The sequence below is a fragment of the Pocillopora damicornis genome, chromosome 1 (genome assembly GCF_964200805.1).
Source record: "Pocillopora damicornis chromosome 1, jaPocDami1.2, whole genome shotgun sequence".
NCBI classification, from domain to species: Eukaryota; Metazoa; Cnidaria; class Anthozoa; order Scleractinia; family Pocilloporidae; genus Pocillopora; species Pocillopora damicornis.
In genome coordinates, this window is record NC_142670.1 from 27,702,389 (window position 1) to 27,727,604 (window position 25,216).

The 25,216-nt window shown below is 38.5% G+C and overlaps 2 protein-coding genes across 2 annotated transcripts in view; both read right to left on the bottom strand.

The window, feature by feature from the left end:
- LOC149053057 (uncharacterized) overlaps nucleotides 1–24,984 on the bottom strand; it is a 252,015-nt gene extending 227,031 nt beyond the window's left edge. The window contains exons 1-2 of the mRNA XM_089213041.1: nucleotides 23,693–24,984; nucleotides 22,471–23,572 (exon numbers count right to left, since the gene is read on the bottom strand). Of these exons, the coding sequence (XP_089069167.1) occupies nucleotides 22,471–23,572; nucleotides 23,693–24,956 (2,366 nt within the window). The 5' untranslated portion in view covers nucleotides 24,957–24,984. The remainder of the gene's footprint in view (nucleotides 1–22,470; nucleotides 23,573–23,692) is intronic.
- On the bottom strand, nucleotides 476–17,394 carry LOC149053071 (uncharacterized). Its single transcript, XM_089201489.1, has 9 exons — nucleotides 17,257–17,394; nucleotides 16,587–16,626; nucleotides 13,088–13,208; nucleotides 11,889–12,244; nucleotides 11,247–11,473; nucleotides 10,572–10,864; nucleotides 9,343–9,669; nucleotides 8,740–8,896; nucleotides 476–538 (listed from the first exon to the last, which is right to left on the bottom strand). The coding sequence occupies exons 1-9, from the start codon at nucleotides 17,278–17,280 to the stop codon at nucleotides 476–478; spliced, it is 1,608 nt and encodes a 535-aa protein (XP_089057615.1). The 5' UTR covers nucleotides 17,281–17,394.
- Nucleotides 24,985–25,216: the final 232 nt, after the last annotated feature.

A 25,216-nucleotide genomic window follows, 5' to 3' on the forward strand; every position in this document is an offset into this window, starting at 1 on the left:
TTATTCCATTATCTTAACAATATGACCAACAAAATAATTTTTGGAGAATTACCCTTCTTTGTGTCTTTCTAAGCTGTTTGCGCTTTTCTCGTTTCCAATAACAAATTTCTTACAAGGAAAGACATACGCACCGAGGTCTGCATTGAGTTTACTGGTACAAAACAGAGACAATAAGCCATCACTTTGAGCGTGAGGGAGGCACGGCCCGATTTATTAACACATGAAGAAAGGCAAGTATGACTTTCCGTTAAGAACACGTGCTTTGTCACTAAATGCTACATTTTCAAAAGCCACGCAATATTTGCGGCATGATTAAGGTTCTTGTTTCTCCATCTTCACGTCGTTGTACTAATTTAACTTCAAACAAAATTTAAGGCCATGATCAGTATTTAAAGTTAACTTGCAAATATATAGCTCTACTCTAAGCATGAAAGATGTCATTGTGGAATAGTGCTAATGTTCATATTCAGTGTTTTCAAACCTGGAGAGCTGTCTTGTTCACGATCTCGATCTGTCTCGCCTTGCGGAACCTCCATAGCTAAAAAAGAACATAAAAGAAAATATTACTTATCTTCCCCAAGCGCTTCAGCGATCAGTTCATTTTCCTAATTTATCAAGTTAAACAAGCCACAATGCAAGGGAAAAAATCCAAGGTTTTTTTGCACACCTTAATCTCAATTGACAATCTCATGTTCAATTTAAAGAATTAAGCTGCGGCTTAATTTAAATAGACGTACGTATAGTAAGACGCCTAAAGGTGATTCCGTTGGATTCCTGGGAGCTACTAAGTGTAGCATTGAAAGAAATTGTGCAGTTACAGTGTACCATGATTAGTCACTTAGATCAGCCGAAGAAACCACTGTAGAAAATTTTATTGTTGAAGAAAAACCGTGACTGTTTTTGTATTTGAAAATAGCGAAGAGTCGCAGCTCAAAAACCTTTTCCTGAAACAAACTGCCACTCCACCTCCTAATCTCCTCGTGTTTCTCAGCGCCTGTTTCATTCCTCCTAAAAGCAACAGCTCGGTAAAAAACAGTTTCCATCCCCGCTGATAGACTTCTTTCCTTTGAGCCGTGATTTGTTTATCAAAAACGTCAATAAGTACGAAAACAGGCCGTATACACTTTAATACAACTGAAAGACGGTACCAAGTTATTTCGAAATCGAAATCGATTAAAACACCATAGCATGACAAATAAATTCAACTGTCTCCTTTATCTAATCAAAGAATCATGGCCAACTCGTGCATGATGAAACATGGTTGTTAACTTGTAGTAACAGGTCTTACTGCAAAGCAAGGTTGCTGTTATTTCAAAAGCCAAGGTTCTGGAATATCACGAAGAGATCCACAATTATGGTAACCATCCAGGCGGTGTGCGCACTCCGATTGCTTTGCATTGTGGCAGCTTCATTTTCAATATGGCGGTGAAAGCGGCAGCAATTGGCAGATTTTGACCAAACATTCTGTAAAAGTTAGGCCGCTCCTTTTTCCTTTCACCATAGGTAAATATAACCTGGTTTATTCTGAATGTGTAAAAGTATTTTTTGTACGTATTTGTCGCGTATTCTATGGTTCTCAAGTATGTAATTTGAGACCAGTTTTCGAGAAGGTCAAATTTGATGTACATCGTAGTTTGGAGCCTTTCAAAGATTTGGATGGCCGCTTTGATCCTTCTTCAACAGCTCTGACTAAACGCTCTCAAACGCTCTCCAATGATACATGTGTTTCGCGCATTTTAAGTGCTAGTGTTTGAGACCGATTATGACCATGAAAAAGCCTATTGTTGCGTTACACAGCGTTACTATTGTATGCTCAATTGCGTCGTAAATCTACTTTCCTAGGTAGAAGCAAATTAACTAATCGCGAGTGTTGTACGGTAACTCTACTATCTTGATCATTGAATGAAGGACAGTTGAATTAGAGCGATGAAAGAAGTCACTTGACCACTAAATAACTCCTTGGTAAAAAAAAAAAGGAAAAAAGAAAAAAAAGGCCCAAAGAAGAAAGAACGAGTACCATTCTGTAAAGAAAAGAAAAAATTTCCTTTGTAAAAGAGACTTGTAATGTCGGAGCTCCACGCTGACGTCCATATTTCGAACAAAGAAGTCGCCGTTCAACCAAACTTTGCCATACATAATGTTAAAAACGAGGTTTCTTTTTCTTTATTGAAGCCTGGATACAAAGACATCAACAATCACTTCGAATCGTAATTTTAAAAGCTGCCTGTCGATTTGTTGTCTTGCTCCTCAGCACATTTTCCGGCTTCTCCATTTTGCCGCGGGTTTTCTTTGCCTTTGGCAACTTAACTTTGCTCATTATTGTGTCGCCCTCCTCAACGCTCCACCGAGCGATTGAGAATCTTGATCCATCGTCATTGACGCCAGGAGGTGCAGTTGTCCCATTGCTTGCGGTTTCAGGAGACGAGATAATCTCCTGGCGTGGGGAGATGTTGTTTGCGAACCTCTATGAGCTAAAATCTCGAATTTGATTTTAGGAGGAATCACAGGACGAAATTGCAACATATCAAACTCTTTCCCCAGTGCGACGAACATTTGTTTTTCTCGGTTCCAGGTGTACGCAACCACTTACCCCACGTAATGCGCATGCTCTCCGTTACGAATTTTCAAAATGGCGGACAGGTCAAGGAGGGAAATTAAAAAAACAAAGCGATTTTGCAATGAATTCTCAACATACACCCTCGTTAGAAAGGCGAATACACGGAAGAAAGATTCAAAACTGTATGATATTGAGATCGATATGATATTAAATCGATACCGAGAGCCCGTTTAATTGCCTTCCGCCACGATTATTAGCTTTCTTGACAGCTTTCTGAAGACAGAATACTTTCTTTCTGAAGACTTCTGATATGCGGCTATTGATTATTACACCTCGTGTACCTGATTGCTCAAACACTTTGTTTACGATTGTTGAAAGGACCGACTCATGGTTTTCCGTCTTCGTCTTGACATTGCTTTGAAATAGTATAGACTAGTAAGCTGAAACTAAAAATTAATCAGGGAAGTTTACGAAAAATACAGCAGACAAGCTTTAAAAAGGCATTTAGTTAGACTTCATACTTCAAAGAACTTCACAAATCTTACTTGTTTATCTTGTAAGTAAACGATGGCAGATTAATTCCCGGAGCGCTTTCTGAGTTTCCCGATCCCTCTCCTACTGCTTTCACGCTTACAAAACAGGAAAAATCAAAAGGAGGAAGATACAACTATTTTGAAACGCCATTTGACGGAGGTAAATCTGCTTTTTGTTCGACACTTTACATATCAAAACAAAGGAAATTTGTTCCTCTTTTTGGTTCTGGCGGTACATTTTTAATATGCGCCTGCGTAAAAGAGATATCGCCCGAGACCCTTCGCTCGGTCGCGTTTTGATCAAAATCGCCTTGATAATTTCACGCAACCGCTCGGAGAAAAGGTAAAAATGACGAGGGAAAAACTTTACCTTCAAGTTAGAAAATTAGCGAAATAGAAAGCCACAATATTATAGTTGAATATTTCAGAGGTACATTGAGTGCTTTTTCCGTAGACAATCCGCACAATGGTAAAACATTCGAAAATTTCACTCGATTTGAGTGGGGTGTTGAAGTGGGCGTGGTCACTACATTCATGTTAAGACTATTTGTACCCCATGAGTTTGATATGAATCCGTAAACGGAAACGTGGCAGAAACATGTTAAACCGTTCCGGAAACACGACGGATAACCTGTGTTTCCGTTACCGGTTTCGTGACGTTTTCTCACGTTTCCGTTGCTGCGTATACAACGAAACCGGACCACTTTTAAGTAAACATAACGGAAACATGGAGTTGCATGTTTCCGCCACGTTTCAGAAATACGGAAACATGTGATTTCGTCCTGTGAATACGACAAATTTGCGTCCATTTACGCAACACGTCTCACATATTTTTAGTTACTCCAACTTTATGGATGATGATCAATGTCTAAAAGTACACTCCGAGTGACCACGCGTGACCACGAGTGATTATGAGTGACCACGAGTGACCAAGAATGACCACGAGTAAAAAAGCGAAAAGAATCAATCAATAACTAAAATAAAAATAATTGATTAGCTAAGAAAAATATTCAAGTGAATTTTATGGGAAATATTAAAGGAAAAAGAACTATGGGGCTGACCGACATTCCGCAAAGGAAACTACTTTGCGGTACTGACGACTCTCTACTAAAGTGAATCAAGTTAATCCCCTGACACTTGATTTATGGGGAGTGTATCATATATCTGTTCGTCTCACATGTTACTGGTGAAGATGACGTTCTTGAGAGGCAAGTAATTGTTAAAGGTAAGCCAAATTTGCCGTTGTTGGTTTAAGAATGAATTTATAATCATTGAGAATTCTCTGAGATAATGCACTTATCAGCGACCATCCCGGGTGTTGACCCCGGAGAACCCCCGGGCATTTGCACCAAGACATTTGCAAATTCCACCTACCCAAGGCCAATATTCTTCCACAAAAAGCTACCACTGTCCCTACCCCGAGGAGCATAATTTGAAAGGAATTCCAAGTTGTAACGTAATTTCCTGAATAATTTTTAATAAAAGTTTAACAATAATATATATAGTAAGCAAAATATGAATAATTCAAACAGATGACAGTATAAATATTCAACACCTAATCATCAAAAGATTAGCATGGAAGAGATCATAGATTTCTTGCGCTATGTTAGGGAAGGATGACCAACAAAATAGGACAGATTTACGGGAGGCCGTTCAACGGTAATACCCGGTCCCCGCGGTCCGGATCTTTCATTTTCAAGATAGCGGCGATGTTACAAATCCCGCGGGTCTTTCCCCGTGCATCTTGCCTCGGAAGTGCAAAAACAGTCCAATGCCCCCGTCCCGGGCCAAAAATTGACGACAAAGGTCAGAAAATCCCGCACTATTCCCCCGTATGTCTTCAGGGTCAACCCCCCGGGATGGCCGTTGATAAGGCATAAGATGCATCATTCCTCTAACTTAGGACATGCTACATGATTATCGGCTGTAAATTTGAGCGGTGATTTGAGAAATTATCTTGTTCATCGATGCAAAATGTTGAGTAAACTAGGTTGAATTATTTTGCGCGATACCCGAGAGCAAATGTGTGTAATGGTCATGCAAAATTAATTTAATTAATAGATCCTTAAAACATTTTCAAAAGTCATTTATTACGGCAAAACGATACGATTGCGTTACTTCAGTCGACAGCTTAAAGGTCAAACTATGAATGAAGTGTTGACGACTAGACTTATTACAGATTACAAGGAAAAAATGACATTCGAACTTAACAGAAATTTAGATCTTGTTATGAGCTTTCAAAAAAACGTACAATAAAATCACGTTTATTTCACTTTTATTTGGGGTTTTTAATGAATGAGGGCTACAGTTCTTTTTCCTTTAATACTTCCCTTAAATTCCCTGAGATATTTTTCTAATTATTATTTTATTTTAGGTAACAATTAATAAATTTTATTAGTCACGCAATTAAACACCGGCAACACTCGATCGAGAGAGATGTGGATTTATATGTAGTCACAAAATGCTAAAAAAAAAAAAAAACTGTAATTTACGATAAAAGCAAGCAAATAATCATAGAGATCTGCAGATTATTCTGAAATTTTTATTTAGCAGAAAGCATGAACAACGCGCTTGAATAATTCCTACGGAAAGTCTACGGGTCACGCAACAGATGTTAGTTTGGCGGAGTTCTGCATGGAAATGTTCGATGGCGGTAAGTGACAACGACAACACTATTTTAATGTTATTTTCGGGATAGCAGCACAGTTTTTAGTTTGATTGAGCTATTGATATTTGCTCTCGAGCGAGAGCGCAGAATTTCTCGTCTGTGAAAGCCGAAGTTATAGCACACTGGAACTTGTGATAATGTCAACCAACACGCAGCGTATGACTTTAAAATCCCCTGAAATGAGCAGTGATGACGACAAACAATCAAGTTATAGACTAATGGATGTTTTGTGCCGTACAAAAGCCATATTTGCTGATTTCAGCAAATCTCCATAGTAATAAACGACAGAAAAAAAAAGCTACGATTTTCTTATTAATTTTTCGCCTACACGCATCTCAGTAAGCGTGAAATTCTCCTTTCCTACGAAAAATCTTGAAAGTTCTTCGCATTTTTTAGCTTTCTTGATCAACCATCTTATATAGAGAGCTAAAAAATGTAGGTTTATTTGGTCAAGTGACCGCCTAGATCCAGAATTGCGTGACTGGTGTAGTTGAGAGAAGCTTGTCACAGTCGCAGATTTTAAAAGGCATTCAACACAAAAATACTGTAGTGCCTGGATATTTTTTTGACGGTTTTCGGAGATGAAATGATGGATTATAAAGGGAAATTAAGATTAGTGTTGTAGCTTTCTGGCAAGGGGAGATATTTGACCTCAAAGTTGTTAAATATTTGAATGAATCGAAAAGAAAGGTCTAAGAACACAGTCGTTTATTTGCCTCTGTTGATTGACAAGCCGTCAAACAAATTGACTGATACTTGCGTTGGACATTTACTAAGGATGTAATAATATGTGTGCAAACCCTCAGAGTAATTGGTTAAATACCATGGCAGTGAAAGCTTCATACATTTTACCTATTTTGAAGCGATTTCCCTGATGAAAACCAAGAAAAACCGGGGGAGGGGGGTTGTCTATCTTCCCCCGAAAAACCAAAACAGAAACCAATTTGTCTTTTTGATTTTTGGGGTAGATCCTTTAAACTGGCCAAATTTCATTGAAATCGGTGAGATCATAATGGAGTTAATGAGATGGCTGGGTTGAGAACTAACGCAAGTGTAAGGGCGTATGGCCCGACAAACACTTTGAAAGGGAGGTCATGAATGTTTCTCACTTTGGGCGAAAATGCCTGCATAAAAATGGGGTTAATGACATGGTTGGGTTGAGAGCGAACGCAAGTGTTATGGCGCGTATGGTTCGGAAACAATGGTTTGGTGATCCTGGACTGCGATCGTGCAGGTAAGACCCAGCCTTCACGACTTAGAGTAGTAAGTTTTGTCAATTTCTTTTCTAGGTAATAATGAGCACTAACAAATTTGAAAAATGGGACTGTTATAATAAAACATAGTCGATCCAAGAGTTCATTTGAAAAGTAATAGCATGTTGCAAAGGGTTTCTTACCGTTAAAGTGACTCCATTATTTTAGGGATATAACCAACGGAATGATATTTTAGTAAAATACAATTCTTTGTGTCTTTCCTAACTGAGCTGTTTTGCGCTTTACTCGTTTCCAGTATCAAATTCCTTACAAGGAAGGACAAACCTACTGTGAAGGTCTGGATCGAGTTTACTGATACGTAATAGACAAGAAGCGATCACTGTCGAGTGTGGTAGAGCATGTCCTGATGTATTAACACATGAATTAAGGCAGATTATTATGACTTTCCGTTGAGAACACGTTGCTTTGTCACTAAATGTTACATTTTCAAAACCCACAGAGCCTGCAGTTTTGAGTTTGCATATTTTCGAACAATGATGGCTGGTCTAGTAAACTTTACTAGACCAGCCATCATTTTATTCGAACGACAACGAAACCAACGACAAAAACAACAACTTACTACTTTCTTCTTCAGGATCAAAGGTTGCAGGAACATGACCCTAAATGGTGGAGGGAAAATTCGCAATATTACGGGTGCGTATGGAGCAAATAGAAATGAGGAAATAAGGAAAATTACTAAATAACAAGAAAAAGAAAAAACAAAGAAGAAGAAAGCAGAGGCATGGAAAGTGACTTCAAAGCAACTGAAAAATAAAAGTAGTACACTAAATCAAAAACTTTTAATGTCTTATATGTTCCTGTACGATTTCCTTTGGGCAGGACATTTCTTTACCTATACGACATTCATCTTACTTCTGTTTCCAGTGATTCGTCCTCAATAAGGTCGTGCTGCCTTAAAATGACTTCATGATGTTACTCGGAAACCTTTTGATGGCGAATTTTGCAAGACTATTGTCGACTCAGCAGTGCCTCTAACCCGAAAGGACTATTTTTCAAGAAGAAACCTACCGCTTTCCAGATGACCACTGATATAAAAAGAAAAAATCTGGATCAAAGGATCGGAAGGCCGGTCCTAGTTTGCCGCTTTATTTTCTTAAGTATTCGCTGGATTTGTTTTGGTGAAATGAATACAGTAGAGGTTATCCCACTCATTTTAAATTTCATATTGAGCGTGTAAGGAACATTAACAAGCAATAATAATTACTGGAAAGGTAAACATATTTATATCCGAGTGGATCGAAAACTCATGCCACCAAATTAGTGTCTCTGGAAATTATATGGGTGTGACCACATGCTTTTCACTGCCAGGTACACCCTAAATTTCAATCCAAAAGACTGTAATCTCTAAAACGTATGGTTCAGTGGGGCAACAGGATTAACATCCAATATTCAGAACAGCTTAAATTTATTTGTAGACAAGCTGCTGAAGTTGCAAGGCAATTGGGAGATGGAAATTGCAGAATATATGTATGTCGAAGAGAGCCTCGAGAAAAAGCTGCAAGTGTAACTCTTTGACTTTACTTTACATTATAATCGTCCGAATACTTTAATGAAATAAAAGATATTTCACCACAGATACTTTGTTTGGTTGAGTTCCAAGCATTCTGGGAAGCGATTTACGACAGTACAATTTTTGTTTATCCACATAGTTTGTTTCAGTGGATGAAAATGCAGATGTATGCATTTAAGCAGCAGTATCGTAAATACCTGTGCTGGAGATCTTGCAATGATGGGAACTTTACATATTATTGGCAAATTATTTCTCTCCTCGCCTCCTAGCAGTTTTAGGAAGTCGACTTGCAGATCACTCGGGTCTTTAATACTAACACGCAGAAACTCGTGATCATGGTGCTCACTGTGGAACCTCGCATAAATAAGGGAACAAAAGTTTAGATGGATATTAACTTTTTTCTTAGGTTTCTAGTATAGTGGATTTAGCAAATCACTTAAATTTGCGTCTTTGCAAGCGGCAAAAACACTTGTTAAATTATTTTGACTTTCTTCCTGGTCAAACTCAGTGAAGGAATCACGTACTTAAGGAACTTATTTAACTTTACAATGCTGAAGTGTAAATTTCTCTTAGATTTTGAGCTTTCTAAAGGTAAGAAGTTAGAATGGATAATTTAGATCCCTTCGTGAAACAGACTTGTGACCTTAAGCCGGGAGACCATAGGACAGAGCCGCTTTCTCAACCCTCCTCTTAGTTGCAGCTTAGTTACAGAGGCAGAGTCACTATGCCTTTCTACATTATTTTACGAATGAGCGGATCATGAGGACGGAACGATGAAACGTAACAGTGCTGGTACTTACTTTAAGACGATTTTCTCTACATTTCCCGCTCCCTGCACTTCAAATCCATTTGATAGAGACACACATGTTTCATCACCGCTAGACAGCGGTTTCTTCGAGGTTCCTTCTCCTTGCATATTCACACAATATGTTGAGGACATATCGCTATTCACTTTGGACCTTAACTGCCGCGGGAAACAAAACATATTCAACACGTATCTCGAGGGTACTACATCATTGCATAAGCAAGCTAAAAACCCAGCTTGCTGTTTCATGATTCCATCGCATAGGAGCGAGGCATATTTGCATGGAATGCTGGCGGACGTCTTCAACAACCAGGGCCAAAACCTGAAAGAGAATGGCAGGAAACTCTACACGACATGAAAAAAAACAAAACACACACACAAACACAAACACACACACACGCACACATACACACACACACGTTTAAAGAGGTATGTACACTTTTGTAGATGTTGACCGCTTGAGAAGAAATATTTGCTAGAGGGAAATAATCCCTCGACAAGTACCATGACTTTTTTAAAGTATCCACCCGAGTCAGTTACCTAGCTCAAAACTAATCAACAAGTCCGGTTTTTCGACTTCGCAAGAGAGAAACTATTTCCAATGAGAACTTTTGATTTTAAAGCCAGCTTGAATAACCTGGGGAAGCTCGAGAGACGCGCCAAATGTTGAGAGAGAGTAGGAGGAGGAAGAGGAGGGGGAGGAAAACGAGGAGCAGAGGGGGGGGGGGGGGAAGGGGGTTATTTTACTCACAAGTAGGTATACCTCATTTGTGGAAAGCGCTGCATGTTAAAACAACAGATTTCAAACGTTTGTATACGACTTACACTGTGGAGCAGAACAAAAGCTCACATGAGGAGCAGTTTTTGCAATAAAATTGGCGTTAAGCATCCTTCTTTTCAACTTCTATAGAATTTTCACTGGATGCTTGTTATTTTTAACAACTCTATTCACTCGCCAGTGGGATCAAAATTTCTCAAAAAAATTAGGCGTATAATTTGGAAATGGTCCTCACGGCCTTAAATATGTGTTAGTTTACTCTTTTGCACTCATCATCACATTCAACCCCATAGCATATGAATTGACGAAATTTAGAGTTTCACAGCAATTGCAAAGCGAACTTCTGGTTTCTAAAACTAATGGTTCACTTCGAGAAATGTAAAAAAAAAATAAATTAACTGCATACAGTTTATAAAATAATAATGCGATCTACACATTCATCTTACCGGCAGAAAGTTTTGACATGAAACGTCACTATTCCACCTCTAAGAACTACAGGCATATCCAAATGATCTGTGATATCCGTCCATTCTTGTGATTCCTCTCTCGAATTGAAATGTAGTATCTTCACTTGACCTGAATGCAGTTCCGCTGGCTCTATTCCACCGTCTGTGAGTGCCAACGGGAGGCTGATTTTCGCTGGCGCTGACAGCGTCACATTGTTTGAGCACGAAATGTGAAGAATCGGACCAACAAACATTCCTTCCACATCGTGGTCGATGGTTGGCGCTTCTTGCACCTCAAATTAAAAGAGCCAAAACAATCATATCAAAAATTTATGATAACCCAAGGTACTCTTGTTAGCTACCAGTAGTTTGCCAATTGAAATAGGGACGATAAATAGATTTGATTAAACATTTTTTTTCAGCTAAAATCTATGCACTCTATACTAACATGATAGTCTTCATAAAATCCGCTATTGGCTGTAATTAAGGTCAAAGCATTTGATTTTATATCAAGGTAACATCCTCTCGGCAATAAGTTGGTTTTTTTGTCATCACCATCTAAGTCTTTTGAAACAAATGATCGATATAGTAATAATGATGTGAATGATAACGATAATGATGGCAATAAATTTCATCATTATTATTTCTTACAAATGCAACATCGGGTGTAAATACCTTTAGAGTTAAAGAAAAGTCTGTATCGGCAGGCAAAGAATTCCATGGAATCGCAACACTAACATTTGGATAGTCTGGCAGTGGACAGATAAACTCAGAGGTCTTAGACGTAGGCTTAGGAAAGACAAAAGACTTGAGGCGCCAGACTGCTGCAAACGAGGAAAACCACCTTTTCGAGCAAGAAGCTTCAGCGGAAGGGCACGTCCAATTGGGGACGGTTGGATTTACTGTAATATATTGATATTATTAGTAATGCTGTAATAGATATCATTAGTTATGGTTACTACTTAAACCTTTCTAACAGAGAGGTCTGTGTAAGAGAATCTCGACCACGACATAAAGATACTGTTAATAACGTTCCTGTAGGTTTAATCCGTGTCAATTATTACTTAGTCCCTATTAGCCAAGCTGAAGGTCTGTATGGGAGAACTTCCATGTTGTTATTCTAATCCATTCTAAGTTTTGCCCGAGAACATACCACCATGAAGCTGTAAATGTCGATCTGGAATTGCGTGCACTAACCACTAAGCCGGCTGTCCATCTCCCTTAAATGATCCTAACTATGGATTGAGAAATTAGCAAGAAGTATATGGAATGATACTTGTGTATGGATCTCATCGGTGAAATTTATCATTTCAGTACCTGACGAATGCCAAATGTTTCTTGTCTCCAAATCCTCCCACTCGTTGTATTCGGGGTCAACCAACTGCTTTATAACCACTTCGTACCCTTTGCAGTTTGAGGCACTGTGCAACAAAGCTACATTTATGCTTCCCGAAGCATTTTCCATGAACTCCAGGTCAGGTGGGCCATCATGAGACAGTTCAATCACATTGCTTACCAAGAGCTCATTACTACCAATGGGCGGAGAAAGGGCTGCAGGGGTCCATAATGAACATGTTATGGTCAAGGATTTTGTTATCGCTACAAGGTTAAATGTGATGGATGCACCAGCTCTTGCAAGATTCCAAGTCTCTGACTCGTCTGCAATTTTACCTCTGAAATAATTACAAAATTACATTTATCAAGCCTTCTGCAGGAATGGTAAACTATAATAATACCGCAGTTAAAGAGTAAATTATTAGCAACCTTTACTTTCTACCTATACTTTCTATAGGGCTATCGTTGTATAAATAATGTAGGACAGATGTTGGGGAAGAACTTAAAAAGGCTTTAGATCACCGGACTATAGCTAATAGAACGCTTCCGAATTTCACGAATCGAGAGTACCTAGTTCAGTGAAGCAATGCTTCTTCTAAATAAGTGTGGACTTACTTTCATGGAATAAATTGTAGGTTTTTGAGCAATTGTAATGCAAATTGTATCTAAGCTATCTCATCAAGTTAGAGAATAAATAACATTCTATTTAAAATTTTATGAACAGCATTCAAAATAGCCATTCTTTTCTTTATCCCGAAATTTTCAAATGTGCATGTGACCATCATGGCTGATTCTACTCAGGGAAAGTTTTTCTTTTATTAAGCTCAGCTTAATATAAATGTTATGTCGCTAATGTGCATTGCACGCAAATATTTGCAAATCATGTTAGCCCTTTACACCCTGACATCATACAGTTTTTATTTTCTCCAAACTATTCGGGAAAAATTTCTTAAGTTGCTGACGAGGAGAAGTCTTTTGGCAATCTAGAGCTGCATTAGAGGGTGACCATTTTCTTTATTCTCCTGACCTTAAAGTTTGATTCATGGTGATGTTGTGAGGAGAAATTGCATAGTAGCCATCCTTAGGGGCTATTGTATAACTTATTAATTTTTTATGTATATATGTATATATAATTCCACTAACGTGGGATAACAGAACGACTACATGCAAATGAACTGCACCTCTTGATGACAGTCTTTCTTTCATCCACATTTCTTGCAGCCTCCTCCTTCTGGCGAACGTCTTGATCAGTTGATCTGGAGGAATATTCTTCCACCTCAAGTGGCTTCTCTTCTTCTGGAGCTGTGTGATTAGACAAAAGAACAGGCATGTTCTTTCCCAATGCAGGATAGATTTGTAACAAGTCGTTTAGCAACTAATGTAACTGATGAGATAATTGAATATAGGATAGTTTGGTGTCATCAACCAAACTGATAATGCAAATTGGCCACCGTAGTGGGATTCTGAAGCTGGCATTAGCCTCTGTCGGAGCCATTTAGTCTGACGGGGGCTAAGCTTCTCGAATTTTTTTCCGATATCTTTCAAGTGGGTTTATCATGTTTTATAATTAAGTTCGGATATAATGCATGCTCTCATTGGTTAAAAGAGCGTGCTCTAGGAGAGTATAGAGCATAGAACTGAGCTAAAGCTGTCACGCCATAAACCAAATTGTACTACGTCCGACCTTTTCCGAGACTTCTTACTTGCTTTTCTTTCTTAAATTGAAAGTGAAATTTCGGAACAAGCGAGCAAAGGTTTGCAAAAATGCCAGGCGCAGTAATTTACGTTACTGTAACGTGATCAGAGACAAAAATCCTCAAAGATAAAAGAAAATGGACAGTTCGAGTTTTAAGGGTTTTCACGCTTAGTTAGATTGCAAGTTTACGTACGGTAATAAAAATCAAACACAGCTAGCACTTGCATAGTATATAAAGTTTCGTGTTCAAAAACAAAACAGAAAAAAACAGGAATGATGAAAAATATAGCCTGGCATAACTGTTAAAATTCATACCAATCATGACGGTGTTAGAGCTACTACGATCATTTTGAGGTCTATCGCGGCTAGCTCATCATGGCGATCTTTGGTCATCGTAGTGGAGCAAGCCTCTGGAACTAAATCGACTACCCTTCGAGTGTAAAATCAAGAGCTTGCTCTGATAACTTTTCCGATGCGTTGAGTGGAAGGCCACATTAGTCACTGCAGCCGAGTTTTACGGCGCTGTCATTCCGAGCGATCTTCATGTCCTGGTGAATTCGACTGCCATTCATTCATAAAACACTCGTCTTGAACAGTTTGTTTTCTTCTTGTCATGTGAAATAACTTGCGTATTTTTGTGAGCCACGATTGGGCCGAATTTCACCGAACAATTTACTATCAGATTCTGTATTACAAACTGAAAACTTCAGGCAAAACTGTTTAATTCGACATGCCGAACTATTTCAGTTTGTAAACTATTACAGAATATGATCTTTGATGGTTTTTGAACTTTGATGCCGGGTTTGACATTTGATTTTTGAAAGCGGCTAGAGCACTCAAGAAGTAGCTCTAGCCGCTTCCTGAGTGCTTTACAACAGAACAGAGCACAGTCAAGGCTTCTCTATTCGTTAAATACAACGCAGGAAAATGTTTTATTGCTTTTAGGAAGTAACCATGAGCAAGGTTTAACGGCGAAAAGAATTAATTTATGATAGATATCGTGATCAAGTAAATGATTCTCAATACAACCCTCAAAAAGCGCGAGAGACCAATCAAGGCGCCTGAAAGAAAATTTACAATCCGCAAGGACAACAATATTAACAACTGAACAATTGAATGAATGAGCATAAAACACGAAGGAAAATTAAGAGAAATCGTGGCAAAGATAACGACGCCTTAATTACGCAATGCGTTTCTCTTGAAGGGTACTTCAATTTCAACGCAGAAAACTCTGTGGTAAGAATGCAGATAGGCCGTTTAATATTTTCCCTATTATCTAAACTGCTTTTATAGCCTCTGTTTTAATTGGAGCTTACAAAATCATCAACATCAATAGCAAGCTGTTCAATGCTTAGATATAGCGAATACTTATAAAATACAAGCTTACAGCGCGCATGCTACACGAAAAAATCATAAACTCCAAATTGCATATTGAATGTATCAGGATGTTGATTGAAGGCACTCTGGTTTAGTTTCCGTTCCGATTGTAAATAAGACATTTTGGAAAATTTCTGAAAGAAAGTCTCTTGCTATAAATATACTCGGAAGCATTAATACTTAATCAGACGTTTTGAGATATAACTCAGATCTCAGAAGACATCAAATGTAGTATTTAACTCAATCACTTTTTGTTTGCTATCTTACTCTAAAGTCATCGCTATCACTGAATTACAATTCCGATTTCTTGCCAAAAAAGTTGAATTAACACTTATTTACTACGCAAAGCGTGGTAACGAGAACTAATGCCGCTGAGGAGCCTGGGGAGAGTAAACATTTTATTGAAAATGGCGGAGTGCTTGACAAGTTTGAGGATTGGTAGCGGAGGACTTTTGTGGGGATGACTGCCAATTTCGTGCTGAACATTTACTACGGAATGTATGTATGAAATCTAGGACAAAGCATACTAGTGAAAAACAATTGAGATGTGGGCTCCTAAAAAATAAACAGACGACTCTCAAAATGAAAGCTAAAACGTGGCCTTTCTGAATGCAGGAATAAGACATTAAGTCTTAATTCGTTTTTCTTTTTGTTCTCTTCACATTATAACTAGGTTAAAAGGATGTCTAATAAATATAGCGCAAGTCTTTCTGCATAAACAAATTTTACCATACATAGACGTGTAACAGCAACATGCAAACTTGAAAGATATACAATTAAAAAGGGAAATCTATCACGACATTTTCAATCTCGATGTTACTCGCAGATTCGCGTATCCTCTTCCTACGAGCCGCAAGAGGGCTGCATGACAATGATTCTAAATTTGGACGCTTTACAATTGAACGTTTCACACTTTGGGCGGAAGTACCTGCAGAATAATGGGTTTCATGAGATGGCTGGGTTGAGAACTAAAGCAAGTTTTATGGCGCATATGGTTCGGAAACGATGGTGTGGTGATCCTGGACTTTGATCGTCCGGGTAAGACCCAGCGTTCATAGCTTAGAGTAGTAAGTTTTGTCGATTTCTCTTCTAAGTAACAATGAGCATTGACAAATTTGACAAAGGGGGCTGTTATAAGGTAACATATTCGATTCAAGATTTCATTTGAAAAGCAATATCAGGTTGCAAAGGATTTATCACCGTTAGAGTTATTCCATTATTTTAACGATATGACCAACAAAATAATTTTTGGAGAATTACCCTTCTTTGTGTCTTTCTAAGCTGTTTGCGCTTTTCTCGTTTCCAATAACAAATTTCTTACAAGGAAAGACATACGCACCGAGGTCTGCATTGAGTTTACTGGTACATAACAGAGACAATAAGCCATCACTTTGAGCGTGAGGGAGGCACGGCCCGATTTATTAACACATGAAGAAAGGCAAGTATGACTTTCTGTTGAGAACACGTGCTTTGTCACTAAATGCTACATTTTCAAAACTCACAGAGCCTACATTTCTGAATTGGCATATTTCAGAACAAAATGACTGCGCTAGTAAATTTTATTTGTTCGCACAACAACGAAACCTACAACAAAAACAACAACTTACCACTTCTTTCTTCATGGTCAAAGGTGAAAGGATCAGAGACCTAAATGGAGTAGGGAAAATTCGCAATATTACGGGTGCGTATGAGCTGAATAGAAATGAGAAAATAAAGAAAATTACTAAGTAATAAGAGAAAGGAAAATAAATAAAAAGGATAGGCAGAGGCATAGAAAGTTACTTTAAAGCAACTGAAAAGTAAAAGTAATACACAAAATCAAAAACGTGCAAGGTCCTGTCTGTTCCTGTACTATTTCCTGTGGGCAGGAAATTTCTTTAACTATTCGACATTCATCAGTGTTTACTACTCTTAGGAGAAGGAAACCTAGAAAAGGAGAACTCGCTAAAATGGCTTCTTTTCAACATAGTAAGCGGTCAGACAACAGGCCATGCACTTTGGAAGTAAGGTGAGATCTTTTTATTGAGAATTTGTCTGTATTTTTACTTCCTAAGAGCAGTCGTAATTATTTCCATACAAACTCAAATTTTCGCTATAACTCTTATTTCGTAAGATGATCATCTCACAACTGGAGCTTGGGCTGCCTGTGGTTACAGCATTGCTAATCCTTTTAATTCATTGTCATCTACTATAGTAAGGTTGGCATCAGTAATATATTAGCCCTGGGCTAAAAGTGCATTTAATTAGCAAATCCACGAACTGTAAAATGTCACCTACTTGAGACGCTAATACCATGATCATGTTGCACAAAAGTTCCTGACTTTGGTCGAAAAACTTCACTCCTGGAACACTCTCACTTCCTAAGCAAACTTCACCACCTGTGTAAAAAACTTCTTTCTCGCGGAATCTGTTAAAAATGAAATGAATTTAACTGAGACAAACCCAACGTACACTAATGAATAAAGGGTAAGTTTCTAAAGAAACTGCTGCGTCGGTGGGAGAGTATAACAGGTAATTTAGTGTTAACAACTGGGTTGAAAACGTAAATTAGCCACCGTAAAGGTACAATTTTACAATGGAAGGAATAAATCATTTCTATATAAGACTAGCATGACGTAACCTAGAAGTATTCAAGTAAATCATATGTACTTGATGGGCCAGAAATAAGTTGTATTATATTATACCTCACAAACTGCAGGGCATTATTCTGGTCTGTGTCCTGGGGTATGATAGCCTTGGAAAGAGACACCAAAATTTTCTCCTCTCCACAAACTGGTTTAGAAGAGCAGCCTTCGTCTTTGTAGAGTACGACACATTCCGATATTTTCCGTATTACATCAAAATACAGTCTTTGAGGATAGCAAAAAAGTTTGAGTTTAAAATGTCCACGAACACCAGTCTCACACAAGCACGTAAAAAATCGGGCATGCTGAGGCCTAGACCTATTGCAAAGTTTTCCTACAAACTCATTGAAGCCCGAAGTAGATTGTAAAAGTGATCTCATCAACTTGATTGGACGAAATCTATCGAAAAAGAAAAGGAAAAATCAAACACAGCTCAAGCACTCCAATGGAAACGATTATCAGCCATTGCAGAGTAACCTTGAGTATATACGTACTCGAGTGGTCATTTCAATTATTGAATCTATAGTTAACTAAAAGAAATCCATGTATGTATGACTGTACACTAAAATACGTTTGAATTTCCTCTACGCCATGCGTATTATTTTTCAAATAAAGCCGACGAGAAATATTTACCCAGAGAAATGCCTAACTTTGAATTGCACTTTCCCATCTACAAGACGTGGCGGTTCATCTAATTTATCTGTAATGTCTTTCCAGTAATGTGCTTCACATTGTAATATCCTCAGTTCACCGGGACGTAACTCTGCCAACTCTTGTTTTTCTTCACGGAAGGTGAGAGGAATCCTTATTGTTACAGGCGCGATGAGACTAACATTTTGAGAGCCTGAAATGTAAAGAACTGGACCGACAAGTCCTCCCTCTCCTTTTAGCTCACTGCTTGGGAATTCTTGTATCTGGATTTAAAAGCAAAACAAGTTGTTGGGCATGTTAAACCACACCCAGCATAAAGATAATTTGCTTTACATTGTGAAAAGTGAATTTCAGGAAGAAATTTTGAAGTTATCTAAAAATTATAGTACACAATGTAAATGTCCCTTCAAAGTTTTATGTAGTAATATAAGCATTATTATGAAAAAATGTATACACTGGACTTAATAAAAAAAAGCCTGATTGGTCAAGAGCACTCAATCAATATACAGTAAAGAGTGAAGTTAACATAATAACCCAATATCAACCGCAGATATTGCAGTTATTATGTCGAGTTCAACCTCTGCCTAGTTTCCAAGCCCTGACTGTCTGTGAAGTATTCTCAAACTTTTGCAAATTTAAAGAGATGTCTTCTTTCGTAATTTGTTTAAAAAATGTATAACAAAACAATAATTTAATTTGGTTTTTGCATGATGTCATAACTCACCAAACCTTATGTCTGTGTTGTCTTCGGCTTACGTAAGTAACTCAGACATTGGTTTTGCTAATTCATCATGATATCATGCATAACTTCATCCACTAATTGCATTAATTGCAAACCGATACAAACCAATTTACCTGACCGGATTGACTTCAATTTGACATTTATATCGAAGTAAAAGTCTGTTTGTTGCTTAGAATGAGTTTTCCGAAACCTAATTTTAAAAAGGGAATGCCTAGGATCCATGAGTACACATGGGGACAGTAGTACCACAAATAATTCGAAGTTACCAAAGCTACTGATCAGAACTTTACCACATGTATCTTCACACGCATGCAAGCACAAGCCCAACTGTCCTCTATTTTAGCTTAAAGTTGTTAATTAATATCTCTCTTTCCATGAATATTGCCACCAAGTTCATGGAGTGTATGGCAAGTAACTGAGGGTACAGGTTATACTATTGCAACACCTTTGTTTTATCTCCTTGCTTTTGACAATCCCCTCACGCCAATCCTATGACTTTCAAAACTGGAAAATGAAAAAGTTGCAGGACTCATGCATGTATATAATTTTATAGTTCCATGCACCTTGATTGTCACACAGAAATCTTGATAAACAGGAACACAACTCTGAGGAATTTGGACACTGACATCAGGAAGGTCAGGCACAATACAGGTCAATTCCGGGCCTATTGCAGTACCTCTTGAAAAGGTGAAAGACTTAGGACGCCAGACTGCAGCAAATGAAGAAACTGCTGATTTTGTGCAAACAGCTTGTGCAAATGGGAAAAGCCACTTGGGAACTGTTGAAGTTTCTGCATATAAAAATAAATGATTGGAAATGCATCCTTCAGCTGTGTTTTGAAGTCTTCAAACAATAAAGTTACCCCCAACAGATGTCATTATGATATTAATGCTTCAAGGAATAAAGTTTGCAACAACATGGTTATTGAGGAGAATTTATATTATAGTGATTAAAATGCATTGGAGACCTCATGTAACATGTATGCAATAATTACACGTACTGCTTGGATACACCTAAAGGGTAAACGAAAAAAAAAAGTTCTAAAGTTGGATTTGCAATGCCTATGAAGAAGCAAGAAGTCTACTTTGACATTATGAGTGCAGCAGGTCATGCATGGCAGGGATAGATGTCCGCATCTAAGTCAGTGCACACCTACTCCTTCTCCCTTAAGTCAACTGATAAGTTCGGGTTACAGGTTAGGTTTAATTTTGGGTTAGGAGAGGGGCAGCTGCACATTTCTCAAATACTGACATTGATGCCAGTGAAAAAGGGAGCCTAGGAATATCATGATCATTCATTAAGTTATTCACACCTGTATTTTATAAAAAAATAACGTTACCTGATCCATGCCAAGTATTCTCTGTCTTTAATTCCTTCCATTCGTTGTTCTCTTGGTCAGTCAGTTGCTTAATAACCACCTCATACCCCTCCAAATATGGGGCACTGTGCAGCAAAGATACAGTAAAACTTATTCCTTCAAAACTTTTCTTGTAATCCAGATCTGGTGGGCCATCATGAGATATTTCAATAACACTGCTAACCAATATCTCATCACTGGCAGTGGAGGGGGAGAGGGTCCTGGGGTTCCACAATAAGCATCTACATGTAAATGGCACAGGTTGCTGTACAGCTCCACTGCAAAGTTTGATAGAGGCACCAGCTTCCCTCAGGTGCCATGAGTCTTCCTTACCTCCGATTTTTCCTCTGAAATACAAAGGAAACTAATTATCCAGCATTTTAAGATATTTTTCCCAAGCGGAGTAAGCAATGACAAAGGCATTTAAAATGCAAGTGGCAAACTGGCAGTTTGAAAAACTCATTCAGATATTGACACTTAATTTCAAAACTAAATCTAATAAATGTTATTTTTCTTTTCTTTTCCATTAATTTGCTTTTCTTTGACTCAAATAGCGTGTAAATATGCGTCAAATATGTGCAAATATTTATTAAAATGATTCACTACAATTTTTGATAGTAATTAAGTACCCCTTTATTAATGGAACACTGAAAAAAAATGTTGAATACCTGTAGAACATGGTAATTGAACTGGGTGGAGTAAACTTTGTTCTGAAATCATATGCGTGACATCTGAATCAAAGGATTGTGCAGCAGCATTAGACTTGAAATCACTAGTATGATTTCAGACTAAAAATGCATGGCAAAAGTTCAATTACCACTTCATTACATTTCTTTTAAATTTGCAAAATTCAGTTGCTATGTGAATAAAGATTTTTTTAAAGCCGGTACAAATACATGTATGTTATTTATCTAGTACTGAGCTGGTGTGTAAAATGTTGTAAAAGTTGTCTTTCTTTTTTTCTGCAATTTGATTGATTTCCTAAAACAATTGGTTAAATCTGATTTGTTGCTGTATTTTCGTGGAGCTTTCTCATTAGCTGGGAAATCGATGCACTTTAGAGCAAAAAATGGTGCATTTATCAATAAATCGTGCCAATGAGAACCAATCAGATTGCAAGGATCACCAGTGATTTGAGCATGAATGTAATAAATTTTTAATAGCATTACAGTTATTAAGCATGAACTTTATTAACTAAAGATTAAAAAGAAAAGAAAATAAAAGAAAGTAACTGTCATTTATAAAGAGGTCCGGAGGGTTGTTCTTGAGTCAGAGCACTTTGTCAAAAGTTGCCATCAGTTAACACCTCCTAGCAACTCCAACCCTGCTCTTTTCAATGGTCTGTGAATCCATGACAAAAAAAAAAGATGGGAAAGGCAAAAAAACTGAGTCATTGCAGAAAAACCCATACCTTTTGATCAAAGTCTTTTCATTGTCTTCAGTGTCTACTGGTGCATCTTCTATATCTGCCAAATCTTTCCTGCCGGTGTAATAAGGTACCTCATCCTCCTCTTTGACTGGGGAAATTATTATTTTGAGGTGTTTGGTTTCAGTATACAATATAACGGACATTTACTACCACTTAATTCCCAATATCTGTTCAACCAAAATTGATCAACATGGGGTCTCTCCGCACTAACGAAAAAGTTGTTTATTTAAAACAATTTTTTCGTCATCACTAAATTTTGACAAATTTTGGCCGAGGCCGACAAATCGTGAAACACATCGTCGACAAATTTGTCCCAAGTAAAATCTGGACAAAATTAATTAAATAAGCAAGACCGTGATAAACTTATCGATTAATTATCGCAAAAGCTACGAACAGCGTGTAGCTGAACTGAAATCAGTTTACTAGAGAGGCAAAAGTCCTTTGCCTTTGGCAGACTAGGTCGAGCGGTAAGAGAATTTTTCAGCTTTGAAATTTATAATGTAGATGCAATACTCAAACAAACTTTTATCCTTTGATTTTGCCAGGACAATTTTAGGTTGGAGTCATGAAAATCGCGAAAGCTCTGATATGCATTGATTAAGAGTATAAGATAAGATTACCGTATGACTCTCCTTCTCCAGCCTTGTCCCCCACTTCTTTTGCAATTTGTAGCTGACGCTCATGGTACTTGATAGCCATATGAAAATCGTTTAAGTTTCCATAGGCAATGCCTAGATTTCCATAAGCCCCTCCTTCTCCAGCTTTGTCGCCAACTTCTTTTGCAACTTGCAGACGACGCTCGTGATAACTGATAGTCTTATGAAAATCGGCTAGTCCATGATAGGCATTGCCAAGATTTCCATAAACCCCTCCTTCTCCAGCTTTGTCTCCCACTTCTTTTGCAATTTGTAGATGACGCTCGTGGTAACTGATAGCCTTATGAAAATGGCCTAACATCTGATAGGCATTGCCAAGATTTCCATAAGCCCGTCCTTCTCCAGCTTTGTCTCCCACTTCTTTTGCAATTTGTAGATGACGCTCGTGGTAAACGATAGCCTTATGAAAATCGCCTAACATCTTATAGGCAGTGCCGAGATTTCCATAAGCCCGTCCTTCTCCAGCTTTGTCTCCCGCTTCTTTTGCAATTTGTAGCTGACGCTCATGGTACTTGATAGCCATATGAAAATCGTTTAAGTTTCCATAGGAAATGCCTAGATTTCCATAAGACTGTCCTTCTCCAGCTTTGTCGCCCACTACTTTTGCAACTTGTAGACGACGCTCGGGATAACTGATAGCCTTATGAAAATCGGCTAGGCCATGATAGGCATTGCCAAGATTTCCATAAACCCCTCCTTCTCCAGCTTTGTCTCCCACTTCTTTTGCAATTTGTAGATGACGCTCGTGGTAACTGATAGCCTTATGAAAATGGCCTAACATCTGATAGGCATTGCCAAGATTTCCATAAGCCCGTCCTTCTCCAGCTTTGTCTCCCACTTCTTTTGCAATTTGTAGATGACACTCGTGGTAAACGATAGCCTTATGAAAATCGCCTGAGCTATGATAGGCAATACCAAGATTTCCATAAGCCCGTCCTTCTCCAGCTTTGTCTCCCACTTCTTTTGCAATTTGTAGACGACGCTCGTGGTAAATGATAGCCTTATGAAAATCGCCTAACATCTGATAGGTATTGCCAAGATTTCCAGAAGCCCTTCCTTCTCCAGCTTTGTCTCCCACTTCTTTTGCAATTTGTAGACGACGCTCGTGGTAATTGATAGCCTTATGAAAATCGCCTAACATCTTACAGGCAATGCCAAGATTTCCATAAGCCCGTCCTTCACCAGCTTTGTCTTCCACTTCTTTTGCAATTTGTAGACGACGCTCGTGGTAACGGAGAGCCTTATGAAAATCGCCTAACATCTGATAGGCATTGCCAAGATTTCCATAAGCCCTTCCTTCTCCAGATTTGTCTCCCACTTCTTTTGCAATTTGTAGATGACGCTCGTGGTAACTGATAGCCTTATGAAAATCGCCTGAGCTATGATAGGCAATGCCTAGATTTCCATAAGCCCCTCCTTCTCCAGCTTTATCTCCCACTTCTTTTGCAATTTGTAGATGACGCTCGTGGTAACTGATAGCCTTATGAAAATGGCCTAACATCTGATAGGCATTGCCAAGATTTCCATAAGCCCGTCCTTCTCCAGCTTTGTCTCCCACTTCTTTTGCAATTTGTAGATGACGCTCGTGGTAAATGATAGCCTTATGAAAATCGCCTAACATCTTATAGGCAATGCCGAGATTTCCATAAGTCCGTCCTTCTCCAGCTTTGTCTCCCACTTCTTTTGCAATTTGTAAATGACGCTCGTGGTAACTGATAGCCTTATGAAAATCGCCTAACATCTTATAGGCATTGCCAAGATTTCCATAAGCCTGTCCTTCTCCAGCTTTGTCTCCCATTTCTTTTGCAATTTGTAGACGACGCTCGTGGTAATTGATAGCCTTATGAAAATCGCCTAACATCTTACAGGCAATGCCAAGATTTCCATAAGCCCGTCCTTCACCAGCTTTGTCTTCCACTTCTTTTGCAATTTGTAGACGACGCTCGTGGTAACGGAGAGCCTTATGAAAATCGCCTAACATCTGATAGGCATTGCCAAGATTTCCATAAGCCCTTCCTTCTCCAGATTTGTCTCCCACTTCTTTTGCAATTTGTAGATGACGCTCGTGGTAACTGATAGCCTTATGAAAATCGCCTGAGCTATGATAGGCAATGCCTAGATTTCCATAAGCCCCTCCTTCTCCAGCTTTATCTCCTACTTCTTTTGCAATTTGTAGATGACGCTCGTGGTAACTGATAGCCTTATGAAAATCGCCTAACATCTGATAGGCATTGCCAAGATTTCCATAAGCCCGTCCTTCTCCAGCTTTGTCTCCCACTTCTTTTGCAATTTGTAGATGACGCTCGTGGTAAATGATAGCCTTATGAAAATCGCCTAACATCTTATAGGCAATGCCGAGATTTCCATAAGTCCGTCCTTCTCCAGCTTTGTCTCCCACTTCTTTTGCAATTTGTAAATGACGCTCGTGGTAACTGATAGCCTTATGAAAATCGCCTAACATCTTATAGGCATTGCCAAGATTTCCATAAGCCTGTCCTTCTCCAGCTTTGTCTCCCATTTCTTTTGCAATTTGTAAATGACGCTCGTGGTAACTGATAGCCTTATGAAAATCGCCTAACATCTGATAGGCATTGGCAAGATTTCCATAAGCCCGTCCTTCTCCAGCTTTGTTTCCCACTTCTTTTGTAGTTTGCAGATGGCACTCATGGTACTCAATGGCCTCATGAAAATCGCTTGAATTTTGATGGACAATGCCAAGATTTCTGTAAGCCTCTCCCTTTCCAGCTTTGTCGTTGGGTTTCAACTTTTGTGTATTTT